Source organism: Archocentrus centrarchus, chromosome 13 (assembly GCF_007364275.1).
Source record: "Archocentrus centrarchus isolate MPI-CPG fArcCen1 chromosome 13, fArcCen1, whole genome shotgun sequence".
Lineage (NCBI taxonomy): Eukaryota > Metazoa > Chordata > Actinopteri > Cichliformes > Cichlidae > Archocentrus > Archocentrus centrarchus.
In genome coordinates, this window is record NC_044358.1 from 39,696,768 (window position 1) to 39,722,159 (window position 25,392).

The following is a 25,392-nucleotide window of genomic DNA, read 5'->3' on the forward strand; positions in this document are numbered from 1 at the left end:
TTACTCATTGTCCTGTCTAATGACCCAATTTTGGGTTATGCATCTCAGATTGCATCTCAGAGATTACATACAGTATATGGTCTCAAATTTGACACAAGAATACATTGCACTATATTGCCAAAAATATTTGCTTGTCTGCCTTAACACACATTTGAACTTGAGTGACATCTCATTCTTAATGCATAGGGTTTAATATGGTGTCAGCCCACCCTTTGCAGCTATCATAGCTTCAACTCTTCTGGGAAGGCTTTCCACAAGGTTTAGAAGTGTTTATGGCAATATGTCAACTGTTCTTCCAGAAGCACATTTGTGAGGTTGGATGCTGGATTAGTAGGCCTGGTTTGCAGTCTCCCAATTAATTCATCCCAAAGGTGTTCTATGGGGTTGAGGTCAGGACTCTGTGCAGGCCAGTCAACTTCTTCCACTCCAAACTCGCTCGTCCATGTCTTTATGGACCTTGTTGGAACAGGAAGGGGCCATCCCCAAACTGTTGCCACAAAGTTGGGAGCATGAAATTGTCCATAATGTCTCGGTATGCTGAAGCATTAAGAGTTCCTTTCACTTGAACTAAGTGGCCGAGCCCAACTCTTGAAAAACAACCCCACACCATAATCCCCCTCCACCAAACTTTGCACAATGCAGTCAGACACCGTTCTCCTGGCAACTGTCAAACCCAGTCTTGTCCATCAGATTCATGAGATCAGGAGAAGTGTGATTAGTCATTCTAGAGAACACATTTCTGCTGCCCTAGATTCCAGTGGCGGTGTGCTTTACACCACTGCATCCAACACTTTGCACTGTGCTTGGTGATGCAGGTTTGGATGCAGCTGCTCAGCCATGGAAACCCATTCCATGAAGCTCACTATGCACTGTTCTTGAGCTAATCTGATGGCCACGTGAAGTTTGGAGATCTGCAGCGACTGATTCTGCAGAAAGTCAGTGACCTCAGCGCACTATGCACCTTAGCATCCGTTTACCCCATTCTGTCATTTTATGTGGCCTACCACTTCATGGCTGAGTTGTTGTTCCCAATCACGTCCACTTTGTTATAATATCACAATATCATAATAACAGTTGACTGTGGAATATTTAGTGGTGAGGAAATTTCACAACTGGTCTTCACAGTACCATCACGATACTACACTAGACTGTATGGACTCCGTGGAAATGCTTTGGAAAGGTCTGCCTTTTTTGGCTTCCTTCTTGGGGATTATTATTTAAGTTTCTTCAGTCTGACTTTTTCCTCCTTTTTTGGCTTAGCAGGGCAGGATTCTCTCATACAACTGTCACCACTCTCTTCACCTCGAGGTAAACTTGTTTCCTTATATAGAGAAATGGGGGTGTGGTGGTAAGCGAACGGTATGCAAATTAGTCTGATTCACAAATATATGCATGGCTGAAAGAACAATATTGGCCAGTGTGCATATATTATGAATATGACAGGGATTTTGTGTGCATTTTTTGCGCAGGGCAAGAAAATCCGCAAATCTTTTGGTTTATTCAGATGCGACTTTGCAAACCTAAACCACGCAGCCATATTCTTTTTAGAGAGAAGAGGTTTTCTCCTGGCAGCCCTTCCAAACAAGCTATACTTGTCCAGTCTTTTTCCAATTGTACTGTCATGAACTTTAACATGCTAAGTGAGGCCTGTAGAGTCTGAGATGTAGCTTTTGGGTATTTTGCATTTTCTCTAAGCTTTGCACACTTGTCCTTGGGGTGAATATGCTGGCACTTCCACTCCTGGGAAGATTGTGGTATTGTTTTAACACACACCTGAATGCTCCAGACAAGCAAACTGCTAAAACTTCAGTTTGTAATAGCAGTGGTCACACTTGATAATGACCAGTTAGTCAAATGTATTTGATTTGCAGCACTTGGCTGCTACTTACCTTCTTAATTCCTATGGAAGCAGTAAGGCTGTACTTTACATAGAGCACAGAGTCTAGTGAAAACCTTTTTCACATCACTGTTTGCAATGCACTCCTGATATATGTAAACACAACTGTTATCACATCTATGAAATATTTCAACATTTGATTACACTGGAACACATTTCCAGGGCCACCCAGAATATCTGGAAGTGTACAGTGCACACAGTACAAAACACAGTGACTCTGTGATTTAATGATAATGAAATGTCATTAAAACCCATCCTTGCCTGGCTGTGTTCAGTGCTATAAAAAGGTAAGGAACGGTAAAAAAAAACAACTTACATAAAATATGAGGGCTAAAATTACAACAAATATCTATCTTTGATCTTTGTTTGGAACAAAGCAGTGCTTCAGCTTTTGAAGTTCTCTCACTTGGGTCTATTTTTGTGAGCTTGGGGCTGTGAGATTATTGTCTTATTTATATAATATGCTTTTGTGACATATGATTAATAGCATTACCATGCAGGCTTTATAATGATGGTTTTCTTTTTTGTTTGACTGATCATTATGTTTGTCGATCAGATAAAAGCACTCCTCTACACATCATCATATATCCTGTTATCTCATCCCATCTTGCCTTCTGAAGATGAAAAGGATGCTCTTCTGACAGTGATTTACCCCCCCCCCACCCCCCCCCCCCCCCCCCCCCCCCCCCCCCCACACACACACACACACACAGACACACAGAGAAACTCCCATCTTCAGCTGCATCATTAGTGTTAGGACCACTTAGATTGTGGTCCATCCATCTGCTTGAGCTGCTTAGAGTGTATCTGTGATGACTGTTCCTCAGAGGCAGTATCAGCTTCTGCACGGTGTGACTGGCTCAACATGAATAAACACATATCAAAGGTGCACACACCTTACACCTTGCTAAGACACACACCATCTCTGCCAGGACTAACATACTGCAGCACCTGATTCACTGCCTTCTCACACAAATGCCCCTTCACACACATGTGCGCACTCATAACCAGATGGTCATCCAAATATACAAACGTGTGCGTAAGCTTGCAGTGCGGTTACTATATTTACTCATCACTCAGGGGCAGACGCACACACATAGACACGCTTTCTCACTCAAGCATACATGCTGCCAAAATTGTCGCAGTCCCCATGTCTGCAGCTGATCATATGAGCAAGCAGATAGGGTGTGACAATGCATTCACACCTCAGCACACACACACTCCACAGACACAGTCCCATTTGCAGATTCTTCAATTAAGCAGTGACGCTGAGCTGCAGGGAGCGCACTTTACTCTCGGCAGTATGCTACATTCGCTCCACTCTCATAGGCAGTTACAAGAAAAAAAGAGCTACTCGGTTGACAGCGTTGCGATGTGAATACAGATAAATTTAGACTTCACAACCTGTAGAATGACAGCAGCAAGACTCGTGATATCCTGGTTGCAATTTACTGGAGAAAGCTGTGTCTCCCAACAGGCATCTGTCTGGCATTTATCGAGGCTGCATTCACATCACATCAGATGATTGCGATAGCAGCTTTTCACTTCAAGCTTTCTGACAATAAATACTGTGTGGAATCATAATGGGAGAGATTGTCAAGAAAGCAAAAGAAATATTTAACTGTAGGGAATTTTTATTGAATTCTAGAAGAAGACTAACAAAATATATATTTACTACGGGCAGTTTGTGATCACTGTGTGATCTCTAAAAAGTAGGATGAAGACATAGACTGTATATAAAAGATGGACACAGCCACTATGAGGTCACCCACTGTATTTTTTTTAAAGGTAGGTATGTCCTAAAACATGCCCTGGTTTATACTTTATTTTATTAGTAAATGGGACTAGGCTGTAGTCTAGGGTTGTTTTCTTTTCTATATAATCTGATTTGATTTTTCTTCATTCCATATTTAGTGGATACTCAAACAAATTTTGTTGCAGATGTAAATTTTGGTGACTGTTAAGTTATGTATGGGCGACATACGTTGAACGTGACATGTGAAACAAATGTATACATACATACGCTAAGCTTTAAGGCACTTCCAAATTAGCTTCACCTTTCAAACACATAATCCAAGATCACTGAAATAGTCTAAATTATGTATCTTTCAGTCATTCATAATCTTCATTGATTTGCATGATGGTAGGTGTGAAACACTGTATAAAAATAGGCATTAGTAATATTTTTGGGAGTGTGTTTTGTGTGAGTGGGTTTGGGATGTTCCCTGCATGGCCATGTGCTGTCTGCTTGTGTGTCATGGAGGCTCCCTGCATGTGCCAAAGAGGCTGATTTGGGTTGGGGCTTGGCACGGGAATGCCATGGTGGGTGGGGAGTTGGCACGGACGTGACGGCCCTAGCTCGGGATTGTCCAAAACCCACTGATTTAATCCGGATTACAGCCATCATTTCTCTCTCTCTCTGCCTCTCTCTGTCTTTCTGTATTTCCCTCCACTGACCCCCACCACCACCCCCGCTCCGTCCCTCGTCTCCCGCCCACGCATTCACTCGCTTCCTCTGTCCTGCTGCTCTTTCTCCTGCTCATGCCTCACCCTTTCATCACGACCTTACAACCTACCCCAAAAAACCCAATGCTCCCACTGGCTGCTCTGTTGCCATGGTGACTCGTTTCACTTTATTCATTCTTGCCATTGATACACAGTGAATGATCAGTGAGTAAATTTTAGCAACTCTATTTTTAATGTCATGTCCTCCCATTGAACTCTCACTTTATCACATGGTCTGTTGCTAAGGTAAATCTACCTGAATATCAGTAGAAAAATAGGATACTCAGTCTAATTAAAGAATACAAAAACTGCAGTCACTGTACTGTATGTAGTGGTGCTGTAAAAATACAGGACATTTTTGTGATGTAGCATTCTGTGAATACCGTTGAGTACTGCAGATGGAAATGCCTTTGAGGACAGAACAACAGCAGGCTAACGTGCATTTTTCAGGTATAATACAGTACTTTTTCCTTTGGCAAAACTCATGAAAGTCTCACAAAAATATAAATATCCAGATTATAAATGTATTCAGTTTTTATTTAATTTAGCACGTTTTGACCCTTTTTTTTGTGGATGTGTGATGCGGAACATCCCAAACGTTAGCTGGTTCAGGTAAATCGCTGCAACACCCTGATGCCAGCTGACTGGAGAGCATAGGCTCAATAACTATTATCACTGGTTTCTGTATTAGAAATTCATCTTCTCCCGAGATGACAGACCCAGCAATGTCAGTCACAATCGGCTTTGTGATGCCCTGTAACAGCTGGAAGAGTGTGTGTATCTGATTAAAATGTGTGTGTATGCACATGTGCGTGGAAAGGTGTCCTTAGCCTGGGAGAGCTGACAGAATTGGTGCCCTGTTTCTGTGCAATCACTGTTATTACAGGTCTGAGCATTTGAGTGTGAGTGTCTATGCATGTGTTTATATATGTGTGTGTGTGTGTGTGTGTGTGTGTGTGTGTGTGTGTGTGTGTGTGTGTGTGTGTGTGTGTGTGTGCGTGTGCGCGCGCCCCCGCACGTGTGTGTGTATGTGCGCTGGGAGGTGGGTGGCCATGCAGGATAAAGGTCTGTCAGCAGGGGAGAGGGCAGCCCCCTCACTCCTTCTGTCACTGGCCTGAAGCACCGGAACATCCCCTCTGGGTGTGTGTGTGTGCGTCTCTCAGGGCTCCTGTATGAGGCTGGATTCAACTTGGCGCCAGATGACCTGCTGTGAACTACGAGCTATTGATAAACCCTGGCAAAGGAACAGACAGACTGGGAGAGAGAGAGTGTGACAAGTGTCCATCCATATTTGATGTGACAGGATTAAATTTGTCAGCGCTGTTGGTTGGATTTGGGTTATCAACCGGCACACTTAAGGCACACAGGAGAGATGAAGTCCAATCTTTCAGAGGTAAAAACAGAAATAAAGAGAAGCAGGATAAAGGGTAGAGATGGGGGGAGTTTTTTTTAATCCTGGTGAAAAAACATCTGCAGTATTTGTATCTGTTGTATTGCTGCACATCGTTAAGTCTTTATATACCTAATCAATAAAATATGTTACTGCCTTCCAAAGTGACCTACATGACTTTGCTTTAAAAAGTACTTTTTCTGGATCCAAGCCTTAACCATCTTTGCTGAGGCTCTTGTCCTTTCAACATGTCCCTTCTTTTTCTGAAGAGCCGTGAGTCCCAAAAACTATTCAGTTGTTATTCTACCCCTTTACAGCTTTTTTTTTTATTAGCGCTCATCTGCAGCCCGCCTTGAAGCTAAGCTTTTAAAAACTCACGGTGTACACTACAGCCCTCAGGCCCTCAGTGTCCCAGACACCAATATTTTAATGCTTCAGAAAAGATGAATCACTGTCTGCCCAACTACAAAATCAGCGTGGAGATTAATCTTAGGATTATGAGTTTTTAGTAAAAAAAAAAAAAAAATTATTCAAATTATTCCACACAGCAACATAAAAATGACTAATCTCTATAAACAGATATCTGCATCAGAATATGCAAAGTTTTTTTGATAGCAAAAGCTCCCAGGGATGCTGCTCGTAGTCTGCATGTAATTCAAACAGCATTGACCACTTACATTTGACCAGTCTTTGGATGCATGAAGGTGAACAGTTCATGTAGAGAGCAAAAGAGAGAAAGCATTTACTGACGTGCAAATCAAAATCACTGCTTATCGTCAGACGACAATACAGCTTTTTATTTAGCTTTTAAAAATATATGTGGATTTATGAACTGTAACTGGTTTATGTAACAGAAAATCTCAGGCAGGATGTTCACTGACTACACTAGAATATGAATACGAATACCTTTATTAGTCCCACAATGGGGAAATTACAGTTAACAGAACTGCTCCCCAATGTAGTGGACGGGCTCCCAGATTGATAAAGAAGTCTTTTTTCTACTATGGTAGCTCACTGACTGACCCTCAGTGCCAGCTTTTATAGGAAAAAAAACCCCTCATCCTAAACCTTCAAAAAGAAGTGACCTGCCTCAGAGGCTAATTATATATCTGTAGCTAACTACAGGTAGTAAATCATTATATTTCAACTAGCCTAACTTCCCTAAGTCTCCAAAAAACAGCCTGATATTTAGTTTAATTAGTTTTTTGAGATGCTATGACATCAAGCACATTATTTTTTTCCAGGAACATTTGGGAATATGGGATATCATGCTGAGACATCAGGTAGCTAGTTTGCTGACGTTTAAATTCTTGATGAGTTTTAGCCTTCATTGGTGTCTCAGTGTTGGAATTTTGAAACCCAGAAATGACTTTTATGTCAGATTTAATAAGAGAGATAAAATTATACAAAAACAGGAAGGATATTTGTCAAAAGCTCTTATCCTTGCTTTGTTTCATAAGACTGACTTTGGCTAATTTAGCATGTAGTTTTTGGATCTTGTTAATTTATTCTTTTGTAAAATAACTGAATTGCTGTTTAAGCATGCTAAGAGCTGGCTATCAACAGGTATTGTGATAGTTATGCTCTCTAGCACTTGAAATGCACTTTGAAAGACAGCTCAAATGAATACAGCCATCGAGCTGCTCTAGAACTGCTCGCTTCACAAAATTCAATTTGTATTAGAGCCACAGCAAAAACATAGAGTGTGGATCCACTTCCCTCCATTTGAAGTCAAAAAGCAATTCAGGCTGATAATCAGGGTAAGCGAGGGTCGCACACACCTGAGGTTGTAAAACAGACGATGCAACGGGAAGCTGACGGGCCAGTACCTGAGAGACAGAAACTCGGGGATGACATAAAGAAACACACAGGTTGGGGGGATGTAACTAACAGAATCTGAGTGGCAGCAGCGATGCCAGGACGACAGTGGTGGGAGCGGTGTGGCGTGCAGACAAAAGCCGAGCTAAGCCCTGATGCAACAGGTATTGATGGAGACCAAAGGTGAAGGTCTGAATAAGATTAGCAGGTCAGCCACAACAATGAGCTTTACATCGCGACCTGAAGCAGCTAACGGACTCCTCAGCCTGCAGAGCTTTTTTATTTATTATTACAGATTCCTTCCCAAAAATTAACATTTCAAACATTAAAACTTTTAAAATTTGAGACTATGTGTCCATATTTTAAAACGGTTACTGTGTCTTGTTTCTAAAACACTTTTTTTTACCTTAAAATGCAACAATCATGGAGCCTTTTTTCTCCTTTAAAAGGAGGGCCAATATGTTCTGGATTTGGAAAACTAAATTATTTCTTAACAATTTCAACATTGCGTAATTTGGATTGCCTTGCTGGCATAATTTGCTCTTTCACTGAACTCTTCTTCAGGCTTTTCGCATAAAGTGAACTCACGTCAAGCTCTTTGAGGCACCTAAGCCCCCGCTCTGACTGGTGCGCTCCCCTCCTCAGCTGAAACATGCTGTTCTTTAGTTGACTTAGCGTCTAGTCTGCACACTTCTTTCTCTTCATCTCCCTTCATTTTCTGCCCCTTGCCTGTTGCCGTGGTAACTAGCAGAGGGAAGTTGAGTGGAGGGGAGATTGAGGGGAGAGAGCGAGGAAGGGGTGTGTGTGTGTGTGTGTGTGTGTGTGTGTGTGTGTGTGTGTGTGTGTGTGTGTGTGTGCTGGGTTTCTGCGTAAAGGAACCACTCCTGCTCTTCCACCTCCCTCTTCTTTTTTTTTTAATCTCCACTGTCACATCTTCCAATCTACAATCCTGTGTTCCTTATTGATCCCTCAAGCCAATTATTTCCTGCCCTTTGCTTCCTCTTCCTCAGTATGCTCCTGCATTTCAGCTTAAGAGAGCTTCAGCTTCCTTATGATCTCATTCACCCACATCTCCTGAATTTAGTGTTTTTTGTTCCCCACTGCATTAACACCCCAGCCTTTATACAACGAGTCTAATACAACGAACTCCACAAACATCATAACACAAAAGTCTACATTTGTTCATGTGCTATGCCTCATTAACATCTGAATCCCAGCTCCCACTTCACCTCTATTTCTATTATTCTTCAGCAGTCAAAGTGAAAAAAGACTGACATTAAAGATACATTAAAAAGATCATTTCTAGTATGACGGAGGTTGCGCTGTGAATTACATTTTAATTTCTCTGAAAGTTGAATGTTGATTACCAGGGCAGCAGCAGCAGCAGCAGCATTGTGTGTGTTTGTGTACATGTATGTGTGCATGCATTTGGAGGAGCAGATGGAACTAGATTTCTTCCAGTCACATGCCAAAACTACAATTTTTTGTCATGTTATTGTACATGTTCAATTTTTCACAATTAACTGCATGCCCATAATGAGAGCTTTCAAAACATTAAACCGCCCCCTTCTCGCGGCAGACCTCTATTGTCAGATAATGAGCAAGAGAAAAAAAGATGGTGGGTCAGGGACTCGCAGTTGCCGGAGGAGAGGAGGCGTTTTTTTTTTGGAGTTGGTGTAATGTTTTTGCATAATCACCAATAAATTAGTCAAAAGGAACAACAAACACTGTCTGCTGGGAACCGAGGGTGTGAGTGTGTTGAGAAATGTGTCTGTAATATCCTTCAAGCATATTTATAAATTATTGGGTTGCTGCAGTGTATAAAAAGAGAGCGTAACTGGCTAGGCACTCATTAAAAAGCAACACAAAACTCAAGTACAGGAAGCTGACTTCAGCTTTTTTTTCTTTTTTTTCCTGCATCTTTGCTTCACTTTAATTACTTTAATTGTGCATGTTTCTGTGAATCTGCACATTTCAGACAATGAGGGAATGTATTAGTTGGAATTTCACTGGGATTTTTCTGCGTTTTTTTTTTTTGGAAACCACTGGCTGGTTAAAAGCCACCTGTGAAATGAGGCTTTCCATAGAAAACTGCAGACACAAGCTTAAGATTACTCCTCACTGGGGCAGAGGGTTGGTGTTGGGATGCCAGCGAGAACAAACTTAAGAAAAGAATAATGGTCTAAAGAGGAGTGAAAAAACAGGTGGGGTTTGCTATGTGGGGTATGATGATCTAAAGCTATTCGATGGCATTAACAAAAAAAAAAAACAAAAAAAAAAAACCTAATGCAAGAATCCTCCCTTGGCTCAGCCACAGATTACAGAACTGGGTTTGCGTGTGGAAGCTATTATATAATTCATTCTCTATGATGAGATTTTCCTCCATTGCTGGTTTTCCTTACTAACACTCTCTATCTCTTGCACACCATCACACTACTGGCAGATTCCTTTTTTAATTTAAGTTGAAGATGTCTGAGCCACACTGCGTTTTTGGTGACTTTATAATCTTTTTATCCCTGTCTGGAACTCATTCATCTTCAACAGAAAGCTGATGTCTTCTGTTAGCGCTCACTCATAATCAGTTTTCCGTCCCTGTTTGGATGTTGCTCTGTTGCATCGATATGTGCATGTTTGGCCTTACAGTATATGTGTGTTTATGTGCACACAATTACTGCAGTACAGTCGCCACTATGGTATTGTGAATTCTCTGCTTACTAAGCTCCTTAATGGAGTCACTACAAGGGCAAAAGCATTTAAAATTTTTTGCATCTATTCCTTTCTCCCTCCATTCCTCTCCGTCTGCTGCTGCTCACAGGTGAACGGATTGGCAGTGAGTCTTTCATTTTTCATTTCGGAAGCCATCACTGTTGACCTGTTTGATAGGCGATACATGTGAACTGTATGTCGGTAGACTCTGGAAAGGATTAACTCTGCCCTTCAACTCCACATCTGCGCCACGCAAGACTGGCGAAGCCACTGTGCAATTGGTAGATTACCGTTCACACAGCCAAATGCCATCTAATGATTATCTGGCAGTGTCTCAGGTGCAGCGCCATGGGTCTCCCCCAGGATTCACAGTCCAGTCCCAACAGTGTCCAGATAAATAAATCCTCTAATTGATATGAAATCTATGAAGCCCTTGCAGTTCACCTTTTACTTACTAAAATCATACAATGCCACATTATTTTGTTTCACAAAAGTTAGATTTTACTGTAAAACAAAGACTCATTTGATAAAACTATATACAAGTGTTCCCTAAAGATTCACTGATGTATAGCATGAGCATAGACTATATGTAAAAGATGGTTCCAGCTATCATGACATCTTTGTAGCCTCGTCATTATCATTTTGACTGCCATTATATTGATCTTTTGGAGTCGAATATGACCATATTTGGACAAAGGGGTGAGCACCTATTAGCAGCGTATTCAAGTTAATGCAATTTTATGGTAATCTGCAAGTAGTCAGATTGCCAGAATCAGTTAGTAACCCTTTCATGCATGACACAGGTACAATGCACTACTCCTGTCTAAAACACACCTAAAATACACCATCTGTTGTGAAGCTTTGACACATTTGTGAAGTTCCTTCTCTAGAATGAACTGCTCTTCATTCATCACAGCGTAATGCCTGTTAGCATTACTGCCACAGCTATTTTTTATATGTCAAAATCTAATGACTTGCACATGCACTCATAAATCCATGATAAATGCAATGAGGTTAGTTTCTGATGAGCCACTGTATAGCCTGTCCTCTGGGTTCATGTGAAATACCAACAGTGATTATTATTTATGACATTGTCATTAATCTAAACAGTGGTGAATTTACATCTGAACTATCTCATATCTGTGGGATTGAACTATAAGACAAGAATCAGTCAACACATTATTGTTAATGTGTTGACTGATTCTTGTCAACACATAATGTGTTGACAAGAATCAGTCAACACATTAACAATAATGTTCAGCCTGTCTGCACTGCACAGTCTTGTTTCAGACTTAGTATAGTCACAGAGTACAGTCCCAGACAGCCATCGGCTCATACAGACTCCAAAAAGCTTGCTATCTAAAGTGCTTGCTTGGTCTAAGATCTGAAAAATAAATGAGGGATGCCTAAAGTAAGAACAGAACAAAGAGAAAGATGTTGGTAAGAAAGAAAACAGACCAGTCGTAGTAACATCATGGAGGTGATTGGACTCAAAAAGTGTACAGATATGCCAAGTCATCACATGCAAGCATATTCTTGGCCTGAAACACATTAAAATGCACACCTACACAGAGGCTGAAGTGATGCGAACCCATTTTAGGAGCAATAATCTCTCTGTCTCACCATACCCCACACAGAAATAGCACCTAATCTGCAAACAAAGCTCACCTCAGTCTCACCTGTTGCTATGGAACTAAAAGCAGAGAGGCTGTTTTGTTAACAAGAAACCCAACAACACCGAGATGGTGCTGTATTTGCGTCTGTGTTTATGTGTTTGGATATTACAAAGATGAAGTGAGTCTAAACTCTGGTTGCTATGCTAGCTGGGCCTACGGATGCAAAAATGACTAAATTTAGACGTAGATATGTCATCACCTCTTCACCAAACACCCACACTTGGTCTGTAACATGCAGGTAACAGATTGAGAGTTATGAGGCCTGACGAGTAACGTCAGCGATGCTCCGCACATAAATGTTTTTCTTCTGGAGTGTTTACTCTGGCTGATAAATGAGATTTGGAGCACTCCTCTTCTCTGGTTCTTATCCGGAGGAACAGTGACTTAATGTCACAATGTCCCTCTGCCTTGTTAATACAGGTTTTCCCTTTCCTCTCTGGCTGTGCGATTTCTTCCTCACTTTTCTTTCTAATTAAGAAGTCACAGTTTTTCCCTTAAACCCTCTGCTTTTATAAGATTATTCTTTTCTGGTGCCATAGAGTATTTATAGTTTTGCTTTTGTTATAATGAGTTCTGAACACCTTCTCACGAAAATAGAGAAAATAGGTGTAACTACACTCTTGTTACTGTATCAGTTCACTCATATCAGGGTAAAGTGGTACAGCAAAATGTATCCATGCGCCTAACGTGCTAGCAGACAGAAATATGATGGCACCAGTCAGTCACAATGGCTGTGAGCTGCCATCTGTTTTCTCTCTAATGTTACTTTGGCTTCCTGCTAGCATTTTGTTCAAAGGACTGGACATAATTTCATGAAATAAATAACTTCTGGTGCAGGGAATGAGGTTACCATAACCCAGCTAGATATGCTGATGTGTTTTAGGGCAAGACACCACATCCTTTCTGATACAGAAATTTTGTTGTAGATGAATGTTCTAAGTTGTTGCAGTTAATTAATACAACTGGTGGGATAAAATGGATATTATATTAATCCCATTTATCTCTGCATTGTTTGTCTTCTAGGATCTTGCTGACAGTCGTGGTCATCTTCCGAATTCTAATTGTGGCCATCGTTGGAGAGACAGTGTATGAGGATGAGCAGACCATGTTCATCTGTAACACTTTACAGCCGGGCTGCAACCAAGCTTGCTATGACAAAGCCTTCCCCATTTCCCACATCCGATACTGGGTCTTCCAGATCATATTGGTGTGCACACCCAGCCTCTGCTTTATCACCTACTCTGTCCATCAGTCGGCCAAGCAGCGAGACCGGCGCTACTCTTTTCTCTATCCAATAATGGAGCGGGACTATGGGGGGAGGGATGGGGCTCGGAAGCTCCGCAACATAAATGGAATTCTAGTTCAGCACGGAGGTGATAGTGGAGGAGGGAAGGAAGAACCTGACTGTCTGGAGGTGAAGGAGATCCCCAATGCCCCACGAGGCCTCACGCATGGAAAGAGCTCCAAGGTTCGCCGGCAAGAAGGGATCTCTCGCTTTTACATCATTCAAGTGGTGTTCAGAAACGCACTAGAGATTGGCTTCTTAGCAGGCCAATACTTCCTTTACGGCTTCAGCGTGCCTGGGATTTTCGAGTGTGACCGCTACCCATGTATCAAGGAGGTGGAGTGCTACGTGTCCCGGCCCACAGAAAAAACAGTTTTCCTAGTGTTCATGTTTGCCGTGAGCGGCATCTGTGTGGTGCTCAATCTGGCTGAGCTCAATCATCTCGGCTGGCGCAAGATCAAGGCCGCCATCAGGGGTGTCCAGGCCCGCAGGAAGTCTATCTGTGAAATCAGGAAGAAGGACATGGCACATCTGTCTCAGCCACCCAACCTGGGACGCACACAGTCCAGCGAATCAGCCTACGTCTGACGATGAAGAGCGACAAATGAGGGGGAGCGGGATGAATGTGCAACAGAGAGAATGAATGAATTGTGATTTTAATTTAATGAAGATGGCGTGGAGGTCAAACGACATGACCTCTCTTCCATGATGGACTGAAACAGAATGTAAAAAGACCAAACCTCTGGCTCTGCAATGCTGACAGTCAACAGAGGCTAGAGAGGGAAGAAAATAACAGAGCATAAAAAGAGGACCAAAAGTTTTGTTCTGCAAACATACATAATTAAGACGTGTCGATCTCATGAGGAGATAGTCCAACTGCCATTTTATACTGTTGTCTTTTTTAAACCAATGACCTTCTCTGCTTCTTGTTTCTTATACAGAGAATTAAATCCTCATGGGGCTGATCTAGAGATGAGAGTGAGAGGGGAAGCGGGAGGAAAACAGATGAGTGGCTGTTTTGTGTTCTCTGGGGATATTGGAAGACGACATGGTTGTTTGATGCATCCCATGGTGCTTTTCTTCTGGACTGTATCAGCCTCAGTGAAAGAAGGGAGGGCAGGATAGGGGATGGGACAGAGGGGATGAACAGCAGCATTATTAAAAAGAGGAACGGAAGAACTGTCAAAGCTGTGACAGACTCTGGAGAATGAAGGCAAGTTTTGGAGTGAGGGGGAGCAGGAGGGAGACGTCATACTTTGGGAAAACATATGAAGCGAGGAAGAGGGGGAGCGAAGATACAAAACGTTTTTCTTTCGCTTCCTCTCTCTGCCTGAGAATTTGAGGTAGACTGAAGCCAAGAGAGAACGCGCTGCCTCCCAACAGTGTGTCATGCCTCTGCTGGAACACCGTTACAAGCCAAAACCAAGAGAACAAGACTGACGATGTTTATGTTTTGTCTCTTGGCAAAACTTGATTTTAACACAAACACAGTGAGTACCATAAACACCCCCCCCCCCCCTCCCCTTTCTATTTCTCTCCCCCATCCCTCACTCTCGCTCTGCTCCACTGTACAGACCTGTACAGCTGTACAGACCCGAGGGTTTTCGAATCACAGTGATGACCTTCGCTGCTCTCCCGCGGGGTAAACATCTGAGAGGAACTAATGAACAAATAGGTGACCAGCCAGTCGGCGTCAGTCGCTACTAAAGCACAAACTTCACTCCCTCCAGCTTTTTTTTGCGTGCTAAGAGATGAAACAGAAAGGGAAGAGCAAAAGACAACGAAAGAGCTTGAGAAGAGGTCACTTTATTATAACTTTAAACAAATTTTATAAAATAACATCACAATGATCTTTTTTTTTTTTTTTTTTTTTTGAGAAAGCGATGGTGCCATCCTTGAGATATTTAATTATTGTTGAAATGTTACATAGAGTATATCATGGTAATATTATTTATCCATTTAGAGTATATCCAAATAGATTTATTTATCTTTATGGGGCGGGTTGGTGGGGAAATCTTGTTGCTGTACTTTTTATTTTTATGTATAAAATGTGTTTTTTTTTTTTTCATTTTATTTGCGTTTGAAGCATTTGTCACTGTAGGTCCTGATTAATAACATGTAAGGGGTAGGAAGGGAGAGGTTTGTGCGCTTTGTTATAAAATGCTTTGAGGATGTGCAGCTGATTCTTTTTTCTTCTTCTTCTTCTTTTTGCTGCTCTTTAGGTGAACACTAACTGTTACTTACCTGCATTTAAAATGCAGTTACATCTGTGTGTGTTTTATAGAGCCTTGGTTTCCTTCAAAATCAGCTGCATAGCTTCAGATAATTAAGGCCTATGAGCCATTAGATAAAGGAATGTTTACACAATGCTGTGTTTCTTGAATGATCAAGCTGTGTAACTGATAGGTAGTTGCTCTCTAGGGACAGTTGTAGTTTGTTTTTTTTTCTAATTCCAGTGGCTTTCATTTTGCAGTTCTTTCCTGACTGGATTTCAGCATGCATGCATGGTGACAGAAAAGAGAATGACGTGAAAGAAACAGAAAAAAAAAGATAAAGGTGACAGAGTGTTGCACCTTGATTATTACAGACGAGTGAAAGAGTGGCAGACTGAAGGAACTCATGCTGGGAAAAAGATTGTGTTTCTGGACACATACAGACATGCACAAGTTTATAATGCAAAAGATGGAGCTAACACACTGTGTGCCTACTGAACCAGATATAGAGACAGTTGGGTGGACTACATACAGCATACTTTCATTCCGCCAGCATGATTGCCTCCTGTAACTCTGTGGGGAAGAGGCCCAGGTGACTGAGACAAGCACACAGCAGTTCATGCCAAACTCACAATTTGTCTGTTTCCTTTTGCAGAGGACATTATCAGTTTTCAGCTAACTGGTGTAATCTGTTAAAAATATATTGTTACAGACCAGTGCTCTGTCCTTTAGCTGCACACTTTAGGTGTATCGAGTGAGAATCTGCAAACGGATCGGCCTTATGTAGCTCAACAGTTCTATAGGGAGCCACCCTTGTGCTCATGCAACATTCGCACTCTGCTTACACGATCATTTAAAGAAATACCAAATGGCAGATAAGCTGTAAGAAACACACAGCTACAAACATTCATCCACGTCCAGCTGAAAATAACAGGAGATCCTTACAGAGAAAACAGCAAAGATGGTGGTACAATAACTTCCAGGCAAAACAAGCTTTTTTTTTTAATATGAGGTAAAGTCAGTTTTTCAGATTTGGCTTGTGATGCAGGTTTTATGTTTTGGTGACCACCAGCTCCCAAATAACTGCCCAAATAATGAAATAATCAAAATGGGTGCCAAGGGGAGAGACTTGCTTCTAGAAGGACTATATACGCACACAAACTTGAAAGTGTGAAACGCTGACCATACATAATATACAAAGCACCCAACTGTAAATACATTCTCAGAATATTAACATATATTTCATAGTTAATACATTTCATAGTTAACTCTAAGCCATCTAGAGTAAATGCAAAACACACAAAATTATTTGAAGCTATACTGGAAATACTAAGTAATAGCACTAGAGCTGCAGTTGACCTTTGAGCTGTAGCAGCAGCTGATGTAGCAGATGAAAAGCCCCCAACTCTCTGTTCTTACATTCACTCTTACTTTCATAATCTCCGTGATTCTTACAGGTGATTATCCCCAGATTTAGTCTCTTCTGAGGATGTCGATGGGACTCGGTGAAATCGGTGCAGTTTACTGCGTAGTGTAGGAAGGACAAATGCGCTGCCAGGGCATGCCAGAACGCCTAAGGGTTGAGCTACCCGTTGGCCTTCACTTACTGTGAGCGTGTGCTTCTAGTGAAAGCTTAAATGCTGACCTTGAGCTTAAAAGCCAAGCCAATGTCCTGTACTATATGCAGCTCCGGCTGAAGAGTCACTGCGCAGTACAGCGCTGATCTAATCCCTGCAGAGCACAGGTCAGTGTTGGTGTAAGTACTATTTTTACTGAATGGCACGAACACATGTTCAACATACACTCATTCTGGTACGAAAACAAGCAAATGCAAAAGTAGGAAGAGCAGTTGGAGCCCAGTTTACATGTCTTGGACTCTTTCGTTATGTCTGGTTTCATTCATGTCAGAAACACAAACATGCACGCAGTGTGAGGATGTGGAAGGCCATAAACGCGTCCTGGCTTTCTTCGGTTTACATTTATCCAGAGTTCATTAGTGACTCGCAGCCAGTCAGTGGGTCCAGCATGTTCCAAAGTAAAAGCAGGCCTCAGTTCTTCCAGCAGTCCACTACTCTCCACAGTCTGCTTTTCTATTTGTCAATGTGAAATGAATTATGCAATTTTTTTGTTTTGTTTTGTTTTTTTTTTTTACTTGCTTCTCTTTTTGACTTGTGGGTTTATTTTGTTGTCTGTTGCTCTTTTTGTGCAGTGACATATCAAAAAAGAAAAAAAAAAACAAGAAAGATGTTTTTCTATGTAACGGAACAAAAAAAAAAATCTTTATGTGTAAAATCAAGGGTAGAGTATTGAAATATAAGACTAGCAGAAAATATGTTATATTTCTTCCCTTGCCAAAGTGATATGCAAAATTAAATTAATTTTCAAAGATTTTTTGTTTTAAATGCATGTGCAATTGCCAGAGTAAGCATGTTTCTATGTTTTCTTCAACAGAATCTTAAAAGAAAGGCTTTTTAAAGTCCAAACTATGGAATGAAGCTATTATGTCTTGATGCCAAGTGTGTATATAATTTACCCAGTTTTCAGGCGCTACAGAGCCAGGCAGACAATACCAACTCAGTGATGTTAAAACTACCTATTACATTTTAGCCATCTGAATTTCCAAAAGGCTATGAAAACCACAGTAAATCTTCTAGTTCGTGAATTTCCACATAAATATATACCTTTATAATTGAGCTTTGCAAACCAGTCGCTCAAATGTTGTACTGTAAAACACAGGGTACACAGGAATATGAACATACAGGTGAAAGACTCGCACCATTAGATGTCAGAACATTCCAGGGTTTAGCCTCCAGCACAATGTGTAACTGACCTACACTTTCCAACGTTTTAGTGTTAGATAATTAAATCCTCAGTGAAGCTCCCTATGGACAACCTATTCAGGAAAGAAAACACTGGTGATCTTTTACACCAGTCTTTTTTTTTTTAGTACAAATACACAAAAGATTGCTTTTATAGAAACGGTGTATATGTCCACATACTTTCCATTTACAATCTAACCTTGTGCTGTAAAGCCCAACGATGAAAATCGCCCTCAAGCCTGATTGTTTAACTGTTGGTGCTACTGAGGTTGGATTTCAAATACATTCCCTAATGTCCAGCACACTACTGCCCACGTACCACAGATCAGTGCAGGTCTCCTTAAAAATCAAGCCGTTTCTCTTGACTGTTACTAACAAATAGCCATGTATGTGAACGCGTACAGCCTGATGATATCATTTCCCTAAACTTGCAACTTACTTTATAAAGCAGAAAAGTAGCAAACAAATTAATTCCTCAGGAATGCAGCCTGTAACTGAGCTGTTTCACTCATTAACGCAGAGCTCATTGAAGTTCACTCTTTATTCTGCTGCCAGAAAGACCTTCGATGAACTTAATCACATTATGTAGCCAATCCTAAGGGCTAGTAGTGGCCTCTGAGCAAGTTTTGAAAAATGCCCCTCTCATATTCAAGGGCTTTTTAACTACAGATTGAAAAGCTATAGTTTAAAAAAAGAAAGAAAAAAAGAGAATTCAAACTTGGCATGGGAAATGTGGACTCATGGGCCAAGATTATCCATGTCCATATATAGTCAGTTAGGCATTATAATCATTTTTGCATTTAAATTGAAAATTAGACATGTCAAACGAAAAGCTTTTTACTTGGTTTAATTAAATGAAATGAAAGTTATAAAGCTCCTTTACCAGATGTTCAGCTTCAATTTTCATTTTTTTGTGAAATAAAAATGTTCCCTCCTCCCCCTTTGAGGCCCCCCCGCTGGGTGACACTGTTGCTGCCACCCTACGGGCTACACAACACCCATTTCAGGTTTCAGGAACACACCTCTCAGTTATAATTACTTCATCTAATTACACTGAGTGGCAGATCCAGGCAGGGTGGAATTTAAAACTGCCATCCGGATTTGACCAAAGCTATCTCTCACTAACCAGCACTGCTGCCACCTGCAGTAGTGTTCGCACTGCCATTGATGTGAGATTATCGCCTGAGATAGGTTGTTAAAATTGTGTGGGGAAAAAGTGGGGAAAAAAGCAGGATGATGAACAATTTGAACATACATCAGTTCCACTCCCTCATTTTTAATCCTCCTCTCTAAGACCAGCACTTCAGGAGCTCAGACCAGCTCCCCTTTATGTCATAAGCTGTGTCTCCTTAAACTAATAGTTTAACGAGTACAGTGAGAGAGATGAAACCTGAATTTCTGTGTGCTATAGGGGAATGGGGGAGCAATGTCAAGCATGGCCAATATTTGGCATTCATTAGTTTAGATCAATAATTAAACGATATTAAAGAGAATATAGTGAAAATTTTTAGCCCTAGGCAATCGTCATTTGCAAGCTTCGCCTTTACAGTCATCCGTGACATCTCTAGATGTAAAAACATGGACTGAAAACACGAACAATGGACTACACACTGAAACACACTTTGTAACCTTGATCGGAGAACCTGCCGCTTCTGACTGCTGATTTTACAATGTACGTGACGGACCTTCATTGAAGGATCACTGTATATTTCTGACTGGTGTACTGTATGTAAAGACTGAATAAAACCTTGAATGTTACATTAAGCCAGAACTGGCACCCAGCCTGCTGATTTATGACCTATAAGCGAGTGTGTTTGTGCATTTGTGTGTTACAGATTGTGCTGTGTACTGTACGATGTGGTTTGTGTGTGTAAAGAAAACGTGAGTGGGTGGATATGTGACCACGTGGGAGTGATGGGATTTCGGGGGGGGGCTTTCTGTGGTGTGAAGGAAACTGAACAAAGGTGGCCATAATTCATATTTGTACAGGTCTATTTATAGCAGACAGAAAACAATATTTGAAGAGAGCTGTGTGCAGCACAGCTGGCTGGTGTAATGTTATTTCTGAACTCAATAGGTGACAGCAGGATTAAAACCTTATATTATGATGAGAGGAGAGGGAGCATGCATGTGTGTGTGTGTGTGTGTGTGTGTGTGTGTGTGTGTGTGTGTGTGTGTGTGTGTGTGTGTGTGTGTGTGTGTGTGTGTGTGTGTGTGAGTGCAGTACTTTTTCCACATTGAGTCCATAGTCCATAGTCCATGCAACAGTGTGCATCCAAAAAATATAATGTATATATGTATGTATATACCATGTTTCTGAACCCATGTGTGTGTGTGTGCATGTATGTGTGAACAACCCCCATCCACCTTCCTCAGCAAGGTCACATGGTGGCTGTGCTGGACTGGGATTGAAGGCTTGTTGCCACGGCGATAAGCCAGCCGGTAATATCTCTAAGCACAGCCAGGATTAATCTGTCGACAGATGGCTGGCTGCTCAGCACCACTTCCTGAAACACAGACATACACAGAATTCATATTCAATGTTATTGTCCTCTTATCCTTTCACATCACCTTTGCTTCCGCTGGGATGCAGCCATACACATCATCATCCTCCTCCACTAAAATCAAGATCAAAGTCATGCACCTTTACTGCATCATCTATAAAGCCATGATTATGAGTCTTCATCATCACCATCATTTCTCCTCATCTACATTATGACCCACCACAGCCGCCATATATTATGATTACTATCATCTGAAACACCGCGGCCATTATCTGAAATCCCACAGAGATCAATACACCGGTCATAAGTTAAATCACCCTGTGTGCCTCTCCATTCATCACCGCAGCCTCATGAAAATGGAAGCAGGACCTTAGTTCATAGTTCAGATTCTTCACGTCATGCACAAAACCTCTGAGAACGCTGCAGTCTGCTTCAGCAGAATCACTTCACAGAGAAGAAGGTTTTGGTTTAAGCCTTTTGGTTTGGTTGTGGCCTTTCTGAGTGGAGATTGCCTGTTCTCATGTACCTGTGTGTGTGCTTGTTTTCCAGGTGCAAATTATGGCACTGACCAACAGCAGAGAATCGGTGCATCCAAAATAAAGTAAGCTATTATGTGTAGCCTCTCTTTTTTTCAAAAGTGAAGCAACACTAACAGATCTTTCCATTTTATATGTATTTTGACTTGATAGTCAGTTCAGTTTTGTTTGTATAGCCCAGTATCACAAGTTTGCCTCTGGGGGGCTTTACAATCTGCACAGCACATGACAACCTCTATTCTTAGACCCTTGATTTAAATGAGGATAAACTTTCTCTCTTGAAAATAACCCTGCTCACACGTTTTTCTTCTTCTTTCAGCATTGAATTTTTTCCTCAAGTCCATAATAAAAAACAAGGACTGTGCTGCTTAATCACCGATAAAAAAAAAATAATAGGAGTGATCTCAAAAAATCTGAAATCTGCACATTTGAACTAATGTGCTAAACTTTCACCACCAGTAGTTAATGAAGAGTGTTTCCTGACACAGAGATCTAAGAGGCAACTGAAGCAGTTAGCCAAGAGCTGAACCATTTTGACAGAAATATGTAGCAGTCAGCCTCAATAAGTGCCTTTATCTCAGTGTCTTTTTATTTAACTGAAAATATCTAATTTATTTTTTAAACTAAACCAGTGCCCCTCAAAACTCTGCTCTATATGATCTCACATGGCTGACTGCAAAGTAAGAATAAGGAAATTAGATCACTAAACATGAATGCATGGGAATCGTGGAGTACATAAAAATAAAACAAGACAGATGAATGAAAGGAAAGAAGAGAGCATAAAATCCATACTGGTAATGATAGAAGAAGAATGGGAAAGAAAGGAAGATCTGAGGGAGGAAGAGAAACAAATGGCCTGGAGGAATGTTAAGAACAGTGTGAGAAGATAGAGGAGATGTGTAAGGGCCATGAGAAAAAAGCCTGGAGGGGAAAGGAAAGGAGGCAGAGAGTGAGTGAAACACAGTGGAAGGAAGGAAAGAGGAAGGAAGGAGGGAAAGAGGAGGAGGGAAGTGATGAATGGAAAATTAACAAAGTTAGAAGACACAAGAAATTAAAAAGTCACAAAGGGAATAGCGAATATAATGCATGAGGAAAGCGTACATGGTGAAGTGAACGGGAGGTGGTGGAGGGAGAGAGAGCGGAGAGGATTTAGAGGGCTGCTGCAGCCGCAGAGCTGGAGTAAGAGAACATGCGAACATGCTGGCTGTTCTGCCTGGCTGCCTCTGCTCTGTCTTCAGGGAGAGCAGCTGAGGAGGAGGAGGGAAAGAAGGGGTTAGGAAGAGAGAATAAGGGGTTGCTTTGAGACTGAATACAGAGAAGGAGAAATGGGTTGTGGAAAGAGTTTTTATGGGGGGTGGGGGTGGGGGTGTTACAGGTGAAGAAATGGGTGATAAGGACGATGAACTGGCAGTCATGCTGTTAAAACAAAAGTGGCCTCCTGAGAGTTAAGCAGGAGAGTGGAGTGATGGAGAGAGACTGTAGGAACACTGTGATAGTGGGAATAAGATGGAAAGAACTGTAGAAAAGCATAAAAGTAAGAACAAAAAAGAGTGAAATGAAAGCAGAGAATTAGGGGACACTTGAAGCAAGGCTGGATAATAACAAAATGAGTAAGAAGGACAATAAGTCACAAGAGGAGAGGAATGAAGGAGGGAAGAAGAAGGAAAAAGAAGAACAAAAAATAAGGAGAAGGAAAGGAATCGTGTCAGAGTGATTGTGAGACGGCAAGGCAGTAGCTCTGGGCAGGGTGAGAGGAAGTGATGCGTACACTAACAGGAAGGAGCAGAGCTCGGCGGCACGCGCCAATCAAACACCAGTCCTCCCAGGCGTCCTCCCTGACCGCCAGCACAAACATATATTACCAGCACGTGCACACACACACACCCACATTACAAAGCACTGAAGCTGATCCTGGGACCACTTTGCTTATACCTACTTGAACAGACATCTAATATGCATACACAAAACTGAGGACTGGCAGGAGCTTAATAAAGGGCTCAAACACGCATGCACACACACAGGTCACCTGGCAAGCTCTCAGTGGCATGACACACTGCCCAGGCAAAGTCTGACCATTTCACTAAAAACCAGCCACTGCAATTTGCAACATGGAATCTATACGGAAAATACTGAAGCTATTACACACAGTAAGAAGCTTTAATTCAAGTGTACATCACACACAGTACTACTCGGATAGTAGCAATAGTACTACTACAAAAGCATTCAAAATTCTATTTAAATAAAGTATTCAAATACAACTAGCAAAATTTAATATTTAACATTTCTGATTATTCATTATGCAGGCCCTTCAGAGTGTTAAATCATGAGCCCCCTAGCTCATTAAAGATAATTTTTAATGCATTTTGTATCATCATTTTGTATCTTGAGGATTTGTGTATTATTATTATTATTATTGATTAATTATTTTTAACATGAAAAGCTACATAAAAATCCTCTAATTAGCCACTTAACTGAAAACACGTGTGGGTAATCAGGATGCTTAATTCAATGGCACATTTTATAAGCTAATCATGTTTTTTGCATCTACGATCAATGTAAATCTTAAATATAGTTGTCAGAAAATGTTTTGTAGTAACCTAAATAAGAATTACTTATGAAAACACTAAAGTAAAGCAGAACTTTTACTGATATCAAGATTATAGTGGTGTTATTACTTGCTTGCAAACCCTGACTCACTTTGGATTTCTCAGGAGCTCCAAAATACAAGAGCAGCAGATACCTAAGCTAACATAGACTTCAGTGGATACAATAAGCAAAATTTTTATGTTAATGTCATGTGTGGGGCTTCGAGTAAGAGTCACACTTTTGAAACAAAGTTTCAAAAAAGGAGAGGGAGAGGCGCTCCAAACACTAAGCTACCACAATAAGTTAATTTAGCACACGTTTTAGGAGTAGCATTAGCACAACATGAACACAACTGTAGCGTGCAGGTTCATTCAGGCTCTGTGTAGGTGTGTGACAAAAATTTTGAAAGTGGATGAATTTTATTTGGATTTATATCATTGAAAAGCCCTTAAAAAGACCTTTCCAATGATACCAAGATCACTTTTCCATGACAAATAACAAGGAAGTCATGCTAATTAAAGCAATGCAAAATTAGCTCAATCCTGGTCAGTAAAAACAATAGATCATATCAGCTCACCCGAGTCTAGGTATTGGTAATTGCTTTATTTCCTTATTTCTAGCTCATGAAATATGAAGTAATATAATACCTTTGGAAGCTGAATAGGGTGTTTTGTAAGCTTTTTTAATGCAAATTTTCAAAGATAAATTGTAGTAGTTGCTGCCACTTTGCTGATAAAGGTACATGTATGTGGTAAGCTATCCTGGAGTCTGTGAATGTTTCAGACTCCTGTCCTCTTGTAGGATAAAACATGAATATCCTCATGGTCCCTGGGCATCAGTTAATACTAGCCAAAGAACTCACATAAAACCAAGGTACCTTTCATACTGTAGTTGCATTAATACTTGATAATTTCATGTTGTGAAGTTAATAATTGTCTGCTGCTTTACCTTCTTTTAATTTTTTTTCAGTTTGTATTTTTTTTTTTATCATTTGTTGCACTGCTTCTTGTTTTTTTATTGGAAAAACCAATTGATAGTTCTGCTGAATATTTTAATTAAATATTAATTAATATTTTATAAAAATTTGGACTTTACCCCCAGGATGTCACCACTAGATGTCAGTAGATTGCAGATTGCAACTGAATTCTGTTTTTGTACCCCTCCCAATTCAAGTACATAATCACATGTGCAATGGCTGCTGTGGGGCAAACAAGTCTGGGTGGCATGTGTAGTGAGGGTAGGCTGTCAGCCCGCTGCTTACCTCAGCTGTCAATATGTATCCACACCAGTTTACTCTGGAGGACACTGTAAAACTTTGTAAAGGTTGTCTGACACGAGTCAAAGAGTTAGTGAAGCACACTTATGTCCAATGATAATGATACTGAGGTGACTTGTTGAGGGTATCTTGAATGTTTCTGTCTGTAAGTGCTGCTGTTTTTGCTACTGTTAGCTGCTAT

General features: G+C 41.0%; 1 protein-coding gene across 1 annotated transcript in view; it reads left to right on the plus strand.

Annotated features, from left to right (window-relative positions):
* Positions 1-20,077, plus strand: part of gjd1b (gap junction protein delta 1b) — a 29,607-nt gene extending 9,530 nt beyond the window's left edge. Inside the window, exon 2 of the mRNA XM_030744853.1 lies at positions 13,016-20,077. Within this exon, the coding sequence (XP_030600713.1) occupies positions 13,016-13,865 (850 nt within the window). The 3' untranslated portion in view covers positions 13,866-20,077. The remainder of the gene's footprint in view (positions 1-13,015) is intronic.
* Positions 20,078-25,392: the final 5,315 nt, after the last annotated feature.